This window comes from Magallana gigas, chromosome 5 (assembly GCF_963853765.1).
Source record: "Magallana gigas chromosome 5, xbMagGiga1.1, whole genome shotgun sequence".
Taxonomy (NCBI): domain Eukaryota; kingdom Metazoa; phylum Mollusca; class Bivalvia; order Ostreida; family Ostreidae; genus Magallana; species Magallana gigas.
Genome location: NC_088857.1, coordinates 52,214,256 through 52,230,336, shown reverse-complemented (window position 1 = coordinate 52,230,336; position 16,081 = coordinate 52,214,256). Strand labels below are relative to the sequence as shown.

General features: G+C 34.5%; 1 protein-coding gene across 1 annotated transcript; it reads left to right on the top strand.

Moving 5' to 3' along the window:
* The first annotated feature begins 227 nt into the window (after nucleotides 1-227).
* Nucleotides 228-12,183, top strand: LOC136275642 (nuclear apoptosis-inducing factor 1-like). The gene is made up of 6 exons (XM_066085271.1): nucleotides 228-622; nucleotides 1,954-2,122; nucleotides 2,986-3,118; nucleotides 3,548-3,607; nucleotides 11,859-12,004; nucleotides 12,178-12,183. The coding sequence occupies exons 1-6, from the start codon at nucleotides 465-467 to the stop codon at nucleotides 12,181-12,183; spliced, it is 672 nt and encodes a 223-aa protein (XP_065941343.1). The 5' UTR covers nucleotides 228-464.
* Nucleotides 12,184-16,081: the final 3,898 nt, after the last annotated feature.

Genomic DNA, 16,081 nt, shown 5'->3' with positions numbered 1-16,081 from the left:
GTTATAGGCCTGGTCTGTCCCAAGTTTTTGCTTCCATCAATTTTTGATGATTTTTAATAAAAATACACATACCTGTGAAAGAAATACAATTGAAATCGATGAAAGGGAATATATGATATCCCTTCTGATCAATAACACGTTTTCGCGGAATGTGACGTCGTCGGTCAACAGTCTTTTTTAAACGTCGATTTTAACAGTTCCAATCCGACAGTTCCAGTCAAAATGCTGTACCCATATTTACTAAAGTTCGTAGACGTAAACGTAGACGTAGAAGTTACGAATGACGTAAGATTGAAGTTACGAATACGTAAAATGGAATTTACTAAGCTACTCTTAGACGTAGACGTAGGTTACGAATTCTTAGGTGTACGATTTATTCGTACGCATGCGCAATAATTAGTTTCACTTCATAGAAGTGCGCGAATTTTTTTGTTTATCGTCTGCCGGTTTAAAACTAAAGAAAGATGGACGCGAAGAAGCAGAGAAAGGCAAATTTTAGCGATGTGGAGGTGGAGGTATTAGTGGACGCGGTGGGAACTAGCTACAAGGTTTTGTATGGAAAGTTCTCACCGTGTCTGACTAACAACATGAAGACAATGGCATGGGAGTCGGTGACAGAGAAGTAGGTTCGATTTTATAATCGGAGATCATGAAGATAATCACTATCTAGATCAAAAATACCATTTTACTGTTTATGTAGTAATGTGTTAGTCCATCATTTATGGATTTTTCATTAATAATTATTTATCATTGAGTGTTTTATGGATTTGTGCATTGCGGATTCTTGAATTTAACAGTTATTGTAATCACAATTCAGAATATCAGCTGACAATAAACACATATACAGAACACATTGTATTTCTGAATAATTATAGGTTTCATAGAAAGAAAATGACAGTGGTCACACACATATTACATTATAATTATGAAATCATGAAGTTCATATGTTTAGATCAGCTGTAGATATTTATAATTTGCAAGCCTATTGTAAGTGGCTAAAAATTGGTAGACTATTTACATGCATTTGTGTTGTGAATTGGGGAAAGTAGCTCTTCAGTCTTCAGTTAGAAATGTTTCTCTTCACAAGTATTGGTCAGAATAAAAGCAGGTAGACAGGTCCAGCACAATCTCTTGATTTAGCTATATAGCTTGAAAAAGCTATATAGCTTTATAAAGCTATTCAAAATAGCTTAATAAAGCTATTTATATGCAGTTTTTAAAGAAAATATTTATTGTAAGAAATGGACGAAAAATCGTAATTAACTTGCTACTCATATTTGTGCCATTGACCATTATAAACTTGACCCAAATTAAAGATAGATTTAACTCTGCAGCTTTTAAACACTTTTAAGCAAAAACTATATTTCCATTGTTTGGGTAACTGTTCACCACTTTGTGTGCAATGAAGCGTGGATAAGTATGATTTCTTCTCATTGTGATAAATTATTACCAATCAATTATCTTGTTCACCATAACTGACCTCCTTTATATTTCATTCTAGAAGTAACTGTGTGGTCATGAATCAGTTGCCCCAAAACTTATAGTGCAAAGTCTCTTAAGGAGACGCAAACTTATGAGTAATCTTTACATGCATTGTTTACAGAACAGTTCAAAGTTGAAAATTATCACTGCACTAAAGTGCGATTTTTTATACATACTGAAAAAATTACACATTTAAGAAAAATATATGACAAAATAGCTAAATGAAGCTACTCTGAATAGCTTAATAAAGCTATTTAGCTTATTCAAGCTATATAGCTAAATCTGGAGATTGTACTGGACCTGGTAGAGATTGATGGCTATCATTACTCTCTGATTATTGTTAATTTTTCGAGTTTAGAAATTTCAATTGATACTTATTACCATGATACTTTAACACCTTCTAATCTAAATACTTGTACAAGTACACTGAGTGTTTGTGCTCTTTTCATATGCAATTGTGCACATATGTAGAGTAAACGCCGTAAGTCTGCAGTGCACAAGAGGGGTAGTGGAAGTAAAAAAAAAGTGGCAAGACATGCAGTCTGCCGTCAAGAAGAAGGAAGCTCAACGGAGGAAAAACTTGACGCAAACTGGAGGAGGGCCTTCACAGCTCCCCATGTTGAAGCCTTGGGAGGAGAAAGTTTGTTGAACATGCCATTATTCTATTTCAATCTTTACAGTGTTAAAAGGCAATCCAAACCTTCAAGAAGTATTTCATACTGTTGTATTCATATGTTAATTTGTTACAAGTGATCCTTACAAGGATATTAAGGTAGGTCCGTAACAATGAAATGATAAACTTCAAGTTGAAGATATCCATGGTGTAACATACAAAGACAAGCTGTTATTGTGTCAATTTGTGTGTACTGGTCCATTGATTTAGCAATTACAAAAGCCCAAATGGTATTGTTTTGGGGGTATAATTGACAATATGATATAAAATTAATATTTAGCTACATGCTAAGGTTCTGTCATTTAGTGAATGAATGCTTGAAATTTGTAAATGTCCGAGAAGACAGATCATTGTGGGTAAGTATGAACTAACCAGTATTGATGCTTCACTGACAATCTCTCGTGAACATATGTTGTTCTGTGTAAGTCCTTGTCTGTCCTTTTATGTACCCTAAATGTATATAACTGTCTTAGGAGATAATGGGTTCAAATCCCATCACTACTGCACATGTTTTCAAGTAGTGTTTTAAGGTAGGTCTCCAAGTTCTAGTATCAACTAATATAACTGTTATGTTTGCATGCTGTTTTATTTCTCCCTTGTTTTGTCTCCAACATCAATCCAATTTAAATCTAAATGATATTGTTTATAAAATTGTTATTAATTATGAATCATTTGCTTTACAAAAAAATGAAGATGAAATGAAAATGATTTTTTTTCAAATGCTTCTGACAGGATGCTTTATTTATAACTCCTTTTTCTTTATGGAATGAATTGTAAATTGTCAGACTATAGTAAGGAAATATGTACTTTCAACTCCATGAAAATTTTAGATATTGCAGTTGATTCCTCAGTCAGCCATATCTGGAATTGAGGATGGGGTGGACACCAGTGAAGTCAGGTCTTCCCTTCAGATGTCCCAAAAACCAAGTTGCCTTGAGATACAGCCATTTATTGTCACTGAGGGTAAGATTATAAGTTGCCATGATACTTTGCTATCATTGATCATGTTGGTTTATCACTATGAATGGTTACAGTAGTTTTACCCCCACATAAGAAGAGGGATCTTTTTGGAAGCACTCTGTCCATCTCTTTGTCTGTCTGTTCTACATGATCAGTCTTCTAAGATATGGAGTTGCATTATTATACCATAGGAGTAAGTGATTAATAATGAAGGAGAAAAACAACTTATTACTTCTGTCAAGACTTAGATTATTCAAGGTTTTATCCATCAAAGAGCTTTGCATGGCTATTTTCATTAACTGCAAAGGTTGGGTTTATTGTCTTTTTTCTGCATTGTAAATAAAAAAAAATAGCATTAATGTAACCCAGAGGCCTCTGGTTAAAAGTATGACTAAATAAATAAATAAAGAACAACATTTGTTTTTGTTCCAGCTGAAGAACTTGAAAATCTAGACACTAATAGTGATGTGCCAGTTGTCTCTCAATCTGAAGGTTAGTATATATCCTATGTTTAGTATACTTTAAACAATTCAACATTTTGGACTACTGGTATTAAACTGAAATTGGTCATTCTGCCCAAGAAAAGTGCAAAATTTATCAAAATGCTTATAACTGTTAGTTTAAGCAAATATAATTATCAATCTGATTAAAATCAGATCTGTGATCCGCTCCAACAAATTGAATGTCGCTACACAAAGATCTCTTGTGTGGCAACATCAAATTAGTCGGAGAGGATCGCAGATCTGATTTTAATCAGATTGATATACCGGTAATTATACACACTGCAGATATGATTATACCCCTTGTAAACAAAGATTGGGGGGGGGGATAAATAGGAATCTCCTTGTCCGTCTGTCTTTCCCTGAGTTCCCGGTCTGTGCAGTCATGTCAATGATTGCATGTATTGCACACACATGATGGTTGCAATGTTGATATTGTAAGATCATCATTATGTTAATGATTCTGATGGATTTGCCATTCTCAAATGTTAAAGCTGACATGAATTCATAAAAGCATTTGGTCGCCATATTAGTTTCGATCGCTCCTCTACTGCCACTGGGGTATATATACTGGTCGAGAAAGTTACGGTCGATTGCTTTCTGATTGAGGCATTCAGGTTGCCTGGACTTCTAAATTCATAAACTACACATTGCATTAAAATGTTTGTAATAAAGAATAAAGGAAACAAGAATCAATAAAATACAAAATCTATTTATTCTTTGAAAGAATTTCCAAAGTGTTTGTATTATTTTGCACAGATAGTGCTGCTTTACTTCACATGCACATAGAACATGTGTGTGTCGTTGATACAGAGTGCACAACATCTGCATCTTTTTGAAAACCCCGGCGGCACTACATCCAACCCAGCAAATAAATGATAGTAAATCCAAGATAGTAACAACGTAACAGCGACTCTTTTCCATCGGTTCTATAAATATAGGGGGTGTTTAGCGATGAGCAGAACAATAGAAATCAACAACTAATATGGCAGTAGTCGGAGATAAAAGGGAAATAATGCGTATTTATGAATTCATGTCAGCTTTAATAAAAGTAATATACAGCAATGTGAAAAAATCATCAATGAACTTTTCTCAATGCTGTTTATTTCTTAGATAACTTGAATTATGATATTTTCTTAACGGGGTGTATCATTTGTAAGCTTGCAAGCTCAAGGTACCTCTTGCTAGTTTTCTTTAAAATTTCCTTTAACTTCTCAGAAGAATCTTCTTTGTCAGAACCGTTCATTTCTAAAGGTATGAAAACAAGAAAAGCACAAAACAGAAACACAATTCTTTTTTGCCTTACATATGTGAAAAGAAAAAGCTTTTTCCTAATTAAAAATAAAAAAGTTCTCGTTTATAATATTAAGATTTTAAAAAGATTAAACAAAATGTTCTGGCATTACTCTATATCGAGATAAGATTTATTTTCCGTTTATAAGAAAAATGGAAAGCTCAAACATTTAATGAGTACAGCTACGGATCTCAGCGCCTCATTGAAATTGAGGAGGAGAAGCTTTCAATCAAAAAGCAGAGACCGGAAATTGAAAAAGAGAGGCTCGAGATTTTGAAGAACTTTTATGCTTTGTTTTCTTCTTCAAATGTTCAATCTGTTTGTAATCTTTTGTCTGAGTTTAATTAGTAATTTCGTTTATAATTGCGTGAAACTTCCACCCTATGTGAGACCAATGTTTTTATACCTCCGTTCCAAAGGAGAAGGGGTTATACTGTTTTACCCTTGTGTGTCTGTGTGTCTCATGACTGTCCGTTTGTTCATCTGTCAGTAACGGTAATTTCTATCACAGTTTTTCAGCAACTATTCATTACAGATGCTTGAAATTTTAACACACTATTTGTTTAGGCATGACAGAAGTTAAGATTTATTTTTGTACCAATCAGCTTTCTATCAACTTTGCTCATTTTGCATATTCACATCAGAGCTGGGTATTACTAGTGAACATTAGCTCACAGATATCTTGATCTGCCTGTTCTAACCATTATTACAATTACAATTACTTGTATGGAAGCAGCATTTTTAATTTGCTGGTTATTTTAAATTTTTTTATAATTATCCACTATATGGATTAGAATATTTTTGTGTATGTTTTAAAGAATGTGAAAACATTAAGTACATGAATGAATTGTCTTGGAAAATAGACTTAACTAGAGCAGAGCTCGTGGCAAAGCCACTAGTAGGTCTTCCGTTGTTGCTGCGAGATGAACATTTATGTGATTTGGTGTCAAACGATTATAATGACTAATGACTAAAATTTCACTTCTGCTTTTGTTATAAAAACGTGCTGTGATTGAAAGCCTGTATAAAGACAGGAAGAAAATGTTTTAGGAAAACTATTTGTCGAACAGTTTGTGTAATTGTTTTGAAAACTCTTTAAGGCCCTGTCACACAAAGTTGCGTTCCCAGTGCGTGTTCACGGCGTTGTAAAATTAATGGAATCGCCGTAGGATCGCAAGGAAAATTCAGTACTCCCAACTACGTTTCCACGTTTCTACTTGGCGATTGACTGCCCTCTCGCTGGGTATCCGCCGAGCGCTCATGACGTGCTAGGAATTTTTACCGCGCATCCACAGCGTGCTCTGCGCGCTGACTGCGTGCACATGCACTGTTGGAGACTTTACGGCGCTGTCATGGCGACCTTACTCCACTTCTAAGGCGTGTTTATCGGAACGCAGAGCCACGGCGCGTACTTTGTGCATGTTCAAAGTACGCGCCGTCGCATGGCGTTCTAAAATGTTCTAGGCTAGGATATCCCACCGCGGCGAACGAAGATGCCGTTGAGTTGTTACGGCGCTGTAGAAGACTCTAGTTCGTTTACCATGGCGTTTTACATTATTCAATTATGCAGCGGGATCGCTGTGAGGACGCAGCTCCAGTGTGACAGGGGTTTAAACAATGAGAAGTTTAATGGCGAGTTAAATTTTTCAGGGTAGCATGGATTGTTATATATTACATGTACTTATGATTCATGTAAGGAAATGTAAGTAAAAACGTGCATAAAAAACACGTAACTTCTGTAAATAAATCTTTCAAATTTTTTGAAGACTATGTGCAAGTTTGAATTTGTTTCGTGCTGTCAAAATTTGGTAAATAGCCAAAATTGATGGCATCTATGAAAATTTATTCAGGGCTGATATTACATGTATTTGATAATACGAGTAGACTTGAACATTTAAAATAATAATCAGCTATCTAAGATCATCGGGAGAATTTATGCATAAGTGAGCATCTAAATTTTACTCCTGATATACAGACACCGCTATGTAACGTAAAATTTAATAACATTATTTTAATTAAATGTGACAAAGGCGCATATTCGGTCGGATTTTTTGGTAACATGTACATGAAGTAAATTTGATGCAAGTTCCATGTTTGGTTTTTTGGGTTTTTTTTTGTTTTTATTTTTTTGTTTTTGCTTTTCTCTGCTTTATCATAAAGATATATAAAAAAAAAAACTACGTACATGTCACAAGCAATATTTGCCTTCTCTATTTATCTTGTATTTTAATAGATTGGGTAATCATTGTCAGGGGCGGATACAGGATTTGTAGTTAGGGGGGGGCGTTGATAAAATTATTGAGGCAGGGGTTCTGGGGCCCGCCTTGAGGCCCCCCGTGGGTCCCAGGCAAAGCCCTGGTGGGGGCCCAGGGGGCGAAGCCCCCGGAAGCTCCTGGGTTTTCGTGTTTTTGAAGGTAAAACCAGGCTCAAAATAGTGGTATTTTTTCAGTTATGTACACTTTACACAAAAGCCTATTACATATATATATATAACAATTTGACACATATTGTTACTTATATCTAATACATGTATTGGATTAAAAACAAAAAAAATTGGGCATTTATGAACTCCCAAAATTAACTAGGTTATCAAAGTTACAACATTGTAATGACGTTACGGTATCCGACCCCCTTTTAGCTGTTAGAAATATCTGATGCATCAAATCTTCAATATTCTTATATTAAAATAGTCTATTTACCTAGAAAAAAATTCAAAAAATATACAGTTATTCAGAAATTTCTGCTTGCATCGCAATATGGAAATGACAGCGCAGTCTACACTTGAAACAAAACTGCTGGGATTTCCAGTCGATTCTTGGTCGAAGCCCCAAGTTCAGGGCCCTGGGGAATTTGTTGCAGCCACCATAATGAAATGACCAACACTGCTTGTTTTAAACACAGTTTAATTGGTTTGTTATCAGAACCTGTCAACATGCATTAGGATTAGATGTTTATAGATGTTTATAGAGCAGCAGAATTACAGTCAGCATAGCACAGCTAATGAATCAATGAGGTGTAATATTGAGTCAGGCATAATTATAAATAAAGTGAAACACAAAATGCTAACTTTTCTATTTATCAAATCATCTACAGTCATGCATACTTTGAAAATTTTAGGGGGGGGGGGGGGGGGCGTGCGCCCTCCACGCCCCCCCCCCCCCCCCCTTAAATCCGCCAGTGATTGTTGACCTAAAATTAGTATTCCACTGGCTGTAGCTAACCTTGTATTAAAGTAAATTAAGTTGCATGACATCCTCATACCACACAACTTCAATAAAACTTTTTTTTAAAATCAATTTTCATATAATTAGTAATAAAAAAATCCACAAGAACACATGTCCATCTCACTGAAGTGTAACTTTGAGAAGCGCATATTTTTTTTGGAGGCAGATATGTCGCTATATTATAGTCTGTAAGTCAAGTAAACTAATCTGTCCTAACTTGCAATACTTGGATGATTTCTATGGCGACCACCTGCATAGCATAATGTAGTAGTATTTCATAACATCTTATCCCAAGAAAACATTACATTTGACTTAAAACTTTTAATTATAATATATATTATTCTGTTCATAACTATATATAATAGAAGTTTAGCGTGTTCGACATGTTAATTTATTATAGCCACGTTCTCAGATTACGATCCCGCACCTTTAATGTGAAAATGAAAGTCTTGTTGTTTGAAAATTGACCACTTTGAAGAAAGCACCCTTCGAACTGTTGATTAATTACATAACAATTGATGATCTGCAGCCATAAATAAGCTGGGGCTATATATGTTCTGAGCTGTTTGCGCTGTTCAAAGTGACACAAGATTTTCGGTAGCACGTGGCGATTGAATTTACGCAATAAAGAAAGTTGAAATTTACAAAGACTGACCGAATAAAAAAACGGATGGGAAAGAGAAACACGCTCAGGAGAAAATGTTACACATAAGAAGTCACTAATATCAAATGATTTTCGACAGATCTGGAATTTAAAAAAAAAATCTAGAGAGCACTTGGCAGCGGGACGGTGGGAGGGCAACACAGAAATAAGTTCGTTTTCACAATGAAACTAACGACCATGTAGAAACACTACAGAAGTTATTAATATGTGACCGATAGAATCTAAACAAAACTTGTTTCAAAACTCATGTGAATATTCTTTAAAATAATCACCGAATGCCTTAATTCAGGGCATTCTCTTATCGTGTCAGCACCTACCGCAAACATGGCACTTTGATCATAATTTGATTTGATTTTTTAAATTACCTTGTACGCTGTCGTATAAATCAATGCTAAATCAACTGTACGAGTAAAATAAATTTATCGGTTCATCTGAAACCAATATAATAGTTTAAAACATAATAAAAATAGTTGCGTTCGTACAAAATACCAAACATGCACGCGTGATAAGGTACATGTAGAGGTCACTTGCGCGGGATCTCCTCGGCCATGTGCGAGGGATGATCATTATTTAAAGGTTTTAATATTTGTGTTGTTGTACAGTTTTTAAAACATTTAAGACTTACAAACCAACCATTCAAATATGTCTCACGAGTATTTCCGATTTGGAGTAATATCGCTTTTATTAATTTTCAGAACGACTTTTTAATTTACTCTCCAATGTTTAATTTAACTAAATACAAAATGAACAAACTTTTATAACATAAAATTAAAACAGTGTACTGTACAGTGTATTAACGGCTATATAACCTCAAACACGTTCATATTCAGGTAAGTGTGCGGGTGCGAATCTTGTGTATTAGATAACCGTTTACCGCTAGGTAGTGCAGTCGTGGATGATTTCCTCGGCCGCGGGCGAAGGATAGATTACATAAAGGTTTAACGCATACACACGCACAGCTCAGAACCTAGGAAGATTTGAAAAGTTTGCAATTTAATGACTAAATTCTATCAAATAGAAATTCTTTTTTTACTTAAAACCCACAATTGATATATACATGTATGTCTGATATTGCATTATATTGAGAATGGCATTGCTTTTATTAATTAACAGAACGATTTCTTAATTGACACCCTATCGTTTAATCCAATTGAAGAATAAACCTTTATGTGTAATCAAAACTGAAATAATTCTTCAGTTCGCAGCTAGATTAACTCATATATGAGAGACGCAACTCTCGTGTATTAGATAACCGCTGACCGCTAGGTAGTCCAGCCGCGACCATGGTGACCAATTTTCTCGGCCGTGGGCGAGGGATAGCTTACGTAATAATACACATCTCTGATTCAAGGTGGATTATAAATGCATGCAGTATGATAACTACATGTAAAATGTAATGCACAGAATTTTTTTTCAATAAGTATTTTGTGTTTTACTAGAAAAGAAAAAGAATGTTTTGTTTTTCGATTCTCGTCTTTAAGGATTGTGCACTATAAGAACTAAACAACAATGACTTTAACTTCTAAAAAAAAAAAAGCTTGTGTTCTAATTTTTTTCTCATGAATTAAAGCCTCCTGTATAAACCATCATACTTTCTGTGGTAACTTTTTGCCAGTTTTACGCGCAAAGACTTTCGTTAACTTGCCAAATGAAAGCAGGTACATGTTAACATGTAAAGCTTTTTACACTCAAACTACACAAATCACTTACAAAATAACATTGTAACGACCTTTATAAGATCCCAACAAACAACTTTTCCAGCAACAGCAATATCGAAATCCTAACCGTTTTTGTGTTATTAAGCAAAATCTTTTGAGGGCTACTGGCCCTTAATTTAAGGGGCCAGCCCTTTGTTATTGGTGTCAAATGAAAGCCCTTAACATTATGCACAACTTTTGTTCTATATGTATTTAGGAAATATTTCAAATTAAAAAGTTACAAAGCTAAAACATGTGAAAAATTTCGCTATTTTTAAAACATAGATTTCGATTGATTAATTCGAGTGGAATAATTGGAAGAAACTAAAATCCAAAAATCAGAGGACAATATTCAAAGTGTCAATAATAAAGATTTTTAACTATAAATTATTTGCAACGGACCATTTCGGAGCCTTTGTCTGGAAACTAACGCCCCTAAAATTTTAGAAAAAGGGGAATAACTCAAAACCGGAAGTTGCTATTTCAATTTTTTTTGTGCTTTAGAAACCTAATTCAATTTACAATATACCGTGAAAATTTGAATGAAATCAGATGACAAACAAAAAAGTTATTGAGGATTTAAAAACGTCTAGAAGAAGAAAAATTATAATGAAGAAGAACCATCAGAATCAGTACAAGGTCTTCCGTTGGAAACGGAAGACCTTAATTATTTTTAAATTTATCAAATAACAAAGAAACACATGCTAAGTTTCAAGGGACTCAATGTATTTCATAAATGTATTTTAAGAGTACCATCTGAAGACAACCTTAACAATAATACATGCATATAAAATGTAAATTAAAAAGTACAGTAAGTCATACTCTGGCATTATCTTAATGTGTTGAACGGTATTAATTTTTAGATTTATCGTACAAAAAAAAAAATTGAAAATGACACTGTGGATTAACAAAAAATGTTTCTTTGTATGTGTTCCAGTTAGATGGAGAATTCAAAAATGAAATATTACAATTCTAAAGTAAGATGGCAGCTTTAAATGATATCTCTTTAAAAATATCAAATAAAACAAATCTAAAACAATAACCAAATTGTTTACCATTATTGAGTTGACAATGTAGAACATGATTTTTTAGATAACATTGGAAAACATCAATCTTAGAACACATTTAACATACTAACTTTTGTACAATTCAAAGATAAATGACCTGTAGGCAGAAAAAAAATTATCACTTATTTGAATATTTAAAATATCAGTCTACTTTTAACAGGGTGTTGCACATTACTTATCAAAAATAACTAACTATTGGGCAGGCAAATATATCAAATAAACAGACAATTCCACTAAATAATTAAAACCTTCTAACAACGATGTTTCTGACGTTAACTGCGTTTGCATTGACAATAGTTTCAGCATTGAAAGTGTCATTATCAGAGAAGATGGGTACTTGTCCTGCTGCTGGTGCTGGAATGCGGTCTTCGATGGCCCTGTTGTGGAGGCGGCAGAATGTCTGCAATAGAACAGTTGTTTGGACAATTAATGATTACCATGGGGTAAGATGGGGTTTTTGGGGGGGGGGGGGGGGAGACAAATTTTTTCATAGGAATATATAGAAAAATATCTTTAAATCTTTTTTTTAAAAAACATTTGCCTAGAAAAGCTGTAACTTTTGTGAAAGGGATTTCAGATAGTGTACATTCAAATTTGTTCAAATCACAATCTCTAGGAGTAGTGTGGGGCCACAATGGGGATTCAGTTGTACAAAGGAAAACAATTTAATTATTCACAAAAACTGAAATGTTATTTATGCTTTTACTTATTTATATAGCATTTTTATATATTGCTGATTCTTTAATATTGTTTAAACTTTGGCCCCTGGATGATTATTGGGCCTCACAAAGGTTCAGATATAATTTACACAATAAAATATGTTCAAATAAATCAAATCAAAGGTTCAGAGTTTGATGTACATGTATGCTGAATGTGACATGACTATAAAATCGTGTTAGAAGAGGGACTTGATTATGCCGGTAAATATAAGAATATCCAGGGGGAAACAGATTTTTTGTATAGAATCTGCATGTATTATACCACATTGTCCAGATATTTTGTATTATGACTCAACGAAGCCAATTTTATCCTGCCTAGTGTTGCTCAGGTGAGCAATGTGGCCCATGGGCCTCTTGTACTGTAAATTTCTATACCCCTTGTAATTTTAATGAGGACACAAAGGAATAACAATTATCAAATGTCCTGAATTTTGCATTGTCCAAATAACAAACATCTTATTATAAATTAATTTTCTGTGTGTTTATAAATGAATGAATTATACGTGTAGGTGGAATTTCATGGTCATTTGTATGCAGTCACATATGCTCAGGTTGGACTGAATATACCTGTTATATGTAATTACACAACATTGTCCAGATAGAAGTATTCATATCGCTAAAAGTTAGGAAGTAAAACTGTGAACTGTTAATAAGTTCACGTATGTGGAACTACTGTGTACCCCTTTATACTGAACCTTGTCGTCTATAATAATACATTCATTTATATAAATAGAGCCTGTTTGGGAGGGTAACAGTTGAAATTGACACCCCAAGAAAACCATTGTCAACCGACGCGAAGCAGAGGTTGACAATGGTTTTTGAGGGGTGTCAATTTCAACTGTTATCCTGTTATATGTAATTACATATTATATGATATGTAATTACATATAACAGGTATATATATATGGGGGGGGGGGAGTGAAATGCTTGTGTGAAAATTATACTGCAACTAGTTTAAAGAAATACATCGGGTTCAATATCAGCGAAATTACTTACCATAGATGAAACAGGCAGAGGGTGATGATACCTGTTAGTAGATCATGCAAGTCTTCTGTCCACCTGCTGAATGAAATCAATGATAGTTCACCTCAGGAATCGATAACGGCAAATCAGTTCTCTGTCACTGAAGACATCTAAGGGGTTAGTCCGGTCCCGGAAAACTCTCTGATGTCTTAGACTCCTCTATCTCGCAAGTGTAAACAAAATTGCCGCCATGTTTGATTAAAATACGCTTACTTATAGAGCAGATGTAGATTTACGTCCGATTATGATGTAATTTTACGTCAACGTCATTTTGTGAATACGGTTTTAGATGTAAACGTACGCTACATCTAAGTTTACGTCTATGTCTACATCTACGAACTTTAGTAAATATGGGTACTGGTACCCAAGTGGCCGACAGCCATAGCCACATTAAAGCTGCTTGGTCCGATTTTATATCAAATTTTATGCACGCTTTTAAACGATGGCTATGCTTAGTATATGTATAATAATAGACATTGCAGTAGTTTTACCCATCAATTATGCCAAATTTCAATGAAGATAAATACGTACAAAATTTGCTAACAAAACAAACGACCTTAAAAGGTACCGCGTTATTTCGCCTCATGTTAAATTTCACCCCTGACGACGAGACCGGTATGGTTGTATTACAACTTTGACTTTGCTTTAAATAAAGGTCGAAATGATCAGACAAATTACAAATAAACATGTGTACGTTTTGTTCGCTAATATTTCTAAAGTCTGCTTTCTTTACAATTGATGCATAGCATGCGGGTTGAATAACCCAATAATTCGGGGGACGAAACCAAGCGGTTTCCTACTCTAAACATTCCCGTGATGCATTTTGGTTTTTTTTTCGTTTGCCCAAAGAGAAATTATTTTTATTTACTTTGAATATTTTAACTTTGAAAGGAGACCGATTCTGCTGGTGTAAATAGGAGAAAGTCCATAACTTTCTAAGATAAATGATTTGTATGGAAAACATTTTGATACTGTAATTACAAAAAAATCGGACCAAGCAGCTTTAAGCTGTTCGGCTCTTCATCCCCTTCCTGGTTAACTTCCTCATACAGTTTTTCACGGTGACTGGTGTAGTGGCACTTCTTACATCGAATGGAAAGGATCCTTGCCAGGCCTCACTTTTTCTCCTCATGCTGGTTCCAGTCCAGTGAACCGTCACATTCTGGTAATTTCTGTGAGTGCTCTTTAAATGCATGGTTCCATAGTTTAGCAGTATTTAGCTCACCTGAGTTTAAAGCTCAAATGAGCTTTTCTGATAAAAAAATTTCCATTGTCACCTGAGCTGAAAGCTCAAGTGAATGTTTCTGATAAAAATTTGTCTGTTGTCTGTCGATGTATTTGGCGTTGGCATTGTCATTGTAAACTTTTCACATTTTCATCTTCTCCTCCAGAATCACTGGGCAGATTTCAACCAAATTTGCCACACATGACCACTGGGTGAAGGAGATTCAAGTTTCTTCAAATGAAGGGCCACACTCTCTTTAAAGGAGAGATATTTAAGAATTATTGAAAATTTTATGGTATATTTCAAAAATAATCTTACCCAAAACTATTTGGCCAGAAAAGCTGTAACTTGTTTTGAAGCATCCTCAGGAAGAGTAGATTCAAGTTTCTTCAAATCATGGTCCCCACACATAATCACATATAATGTATAGAGGAAATCTTTAAAAAATCTACTCAGAAACTATTTGGCCAGAAAAGCTTAAACTTGTGTGGAGGCATTCTCAGGTAGTGTAGATTCAAATTTGTTCAAGTATTGGTCCCCGGGGGTAGGGTGGGGCCTTAATGGAGGGATCAAGTTGTACATGGGAATATATTATATAGGAAATCTTTTAAAATCTTTTTAAAAAGTGATTTGTCTTGTGTGGAAACATCCTCATATAATGTAGATGCAGATTTCTCCAAATCAACTTACAGCATTTCTAGATCTTTAACTCTGATACTTTTCAGAAAGTTTAGAAGAGATCTGAATTTTGTCAAAGCTATACCATCTTTAGCCATTCAATACATTGCCTTTAATGCAATTGTAACTGCACTGTCTTTTACAAACTGTTGTTTGTCTTGTGATTTTTCAAAATATTTTCTTAAATGGTCTAATGATTTGATGTGATCTTTTATGGAACTTGTCTTAAAGTTTTTGTTACCAATGGTATGAAATAGTATTGCGTTGGTTAGACCGCAGGCATCAATCACATGTCATAGAATTGGTGTTCCTGTTATTGCGTAGTCAAGGGTATAGACTGAGCCATGCCCTTTGAAATTTTCATATGTCCTTACGTGTGACAGTCTTGGACTCTTTATCCATTACTTCACTACTGGTATTATTCTAAGTTATCCTTCGTAATATCTTGTAGTATTAGTATGCTGTGTAAATAAGCGCTCAGAAGATTAAGAATAAATGTGAAATTTCATTGACTGGCGAAATCTAGAGATGCAGAAGGTAACAAAGATAATGCATTGGATGTAAACAGTCATAGCATAAATGGCCATTACTCAATGAATTTGATTTGTTATTATGTCTTATCCTAAATATAGGCTTTTTTTGGTTCTTTATTATATTTTATTTGGCCAATTTAAATTTTTATAGGCAATTGGCTGATAGTCAACAGCAATCTAAAACCCAGTGACTTCTCCTTCACCGACATGTAGGGCTAGCCAGCAGCAGCAGTAGGTCTATTGGTCAATCCATGTAATTAGACACTTTTCACTACCCAGTGATATCACCACCAACACAAGCAGGTAAGTATAGATATCTTTAAAATAAACAGGGGTTTTATT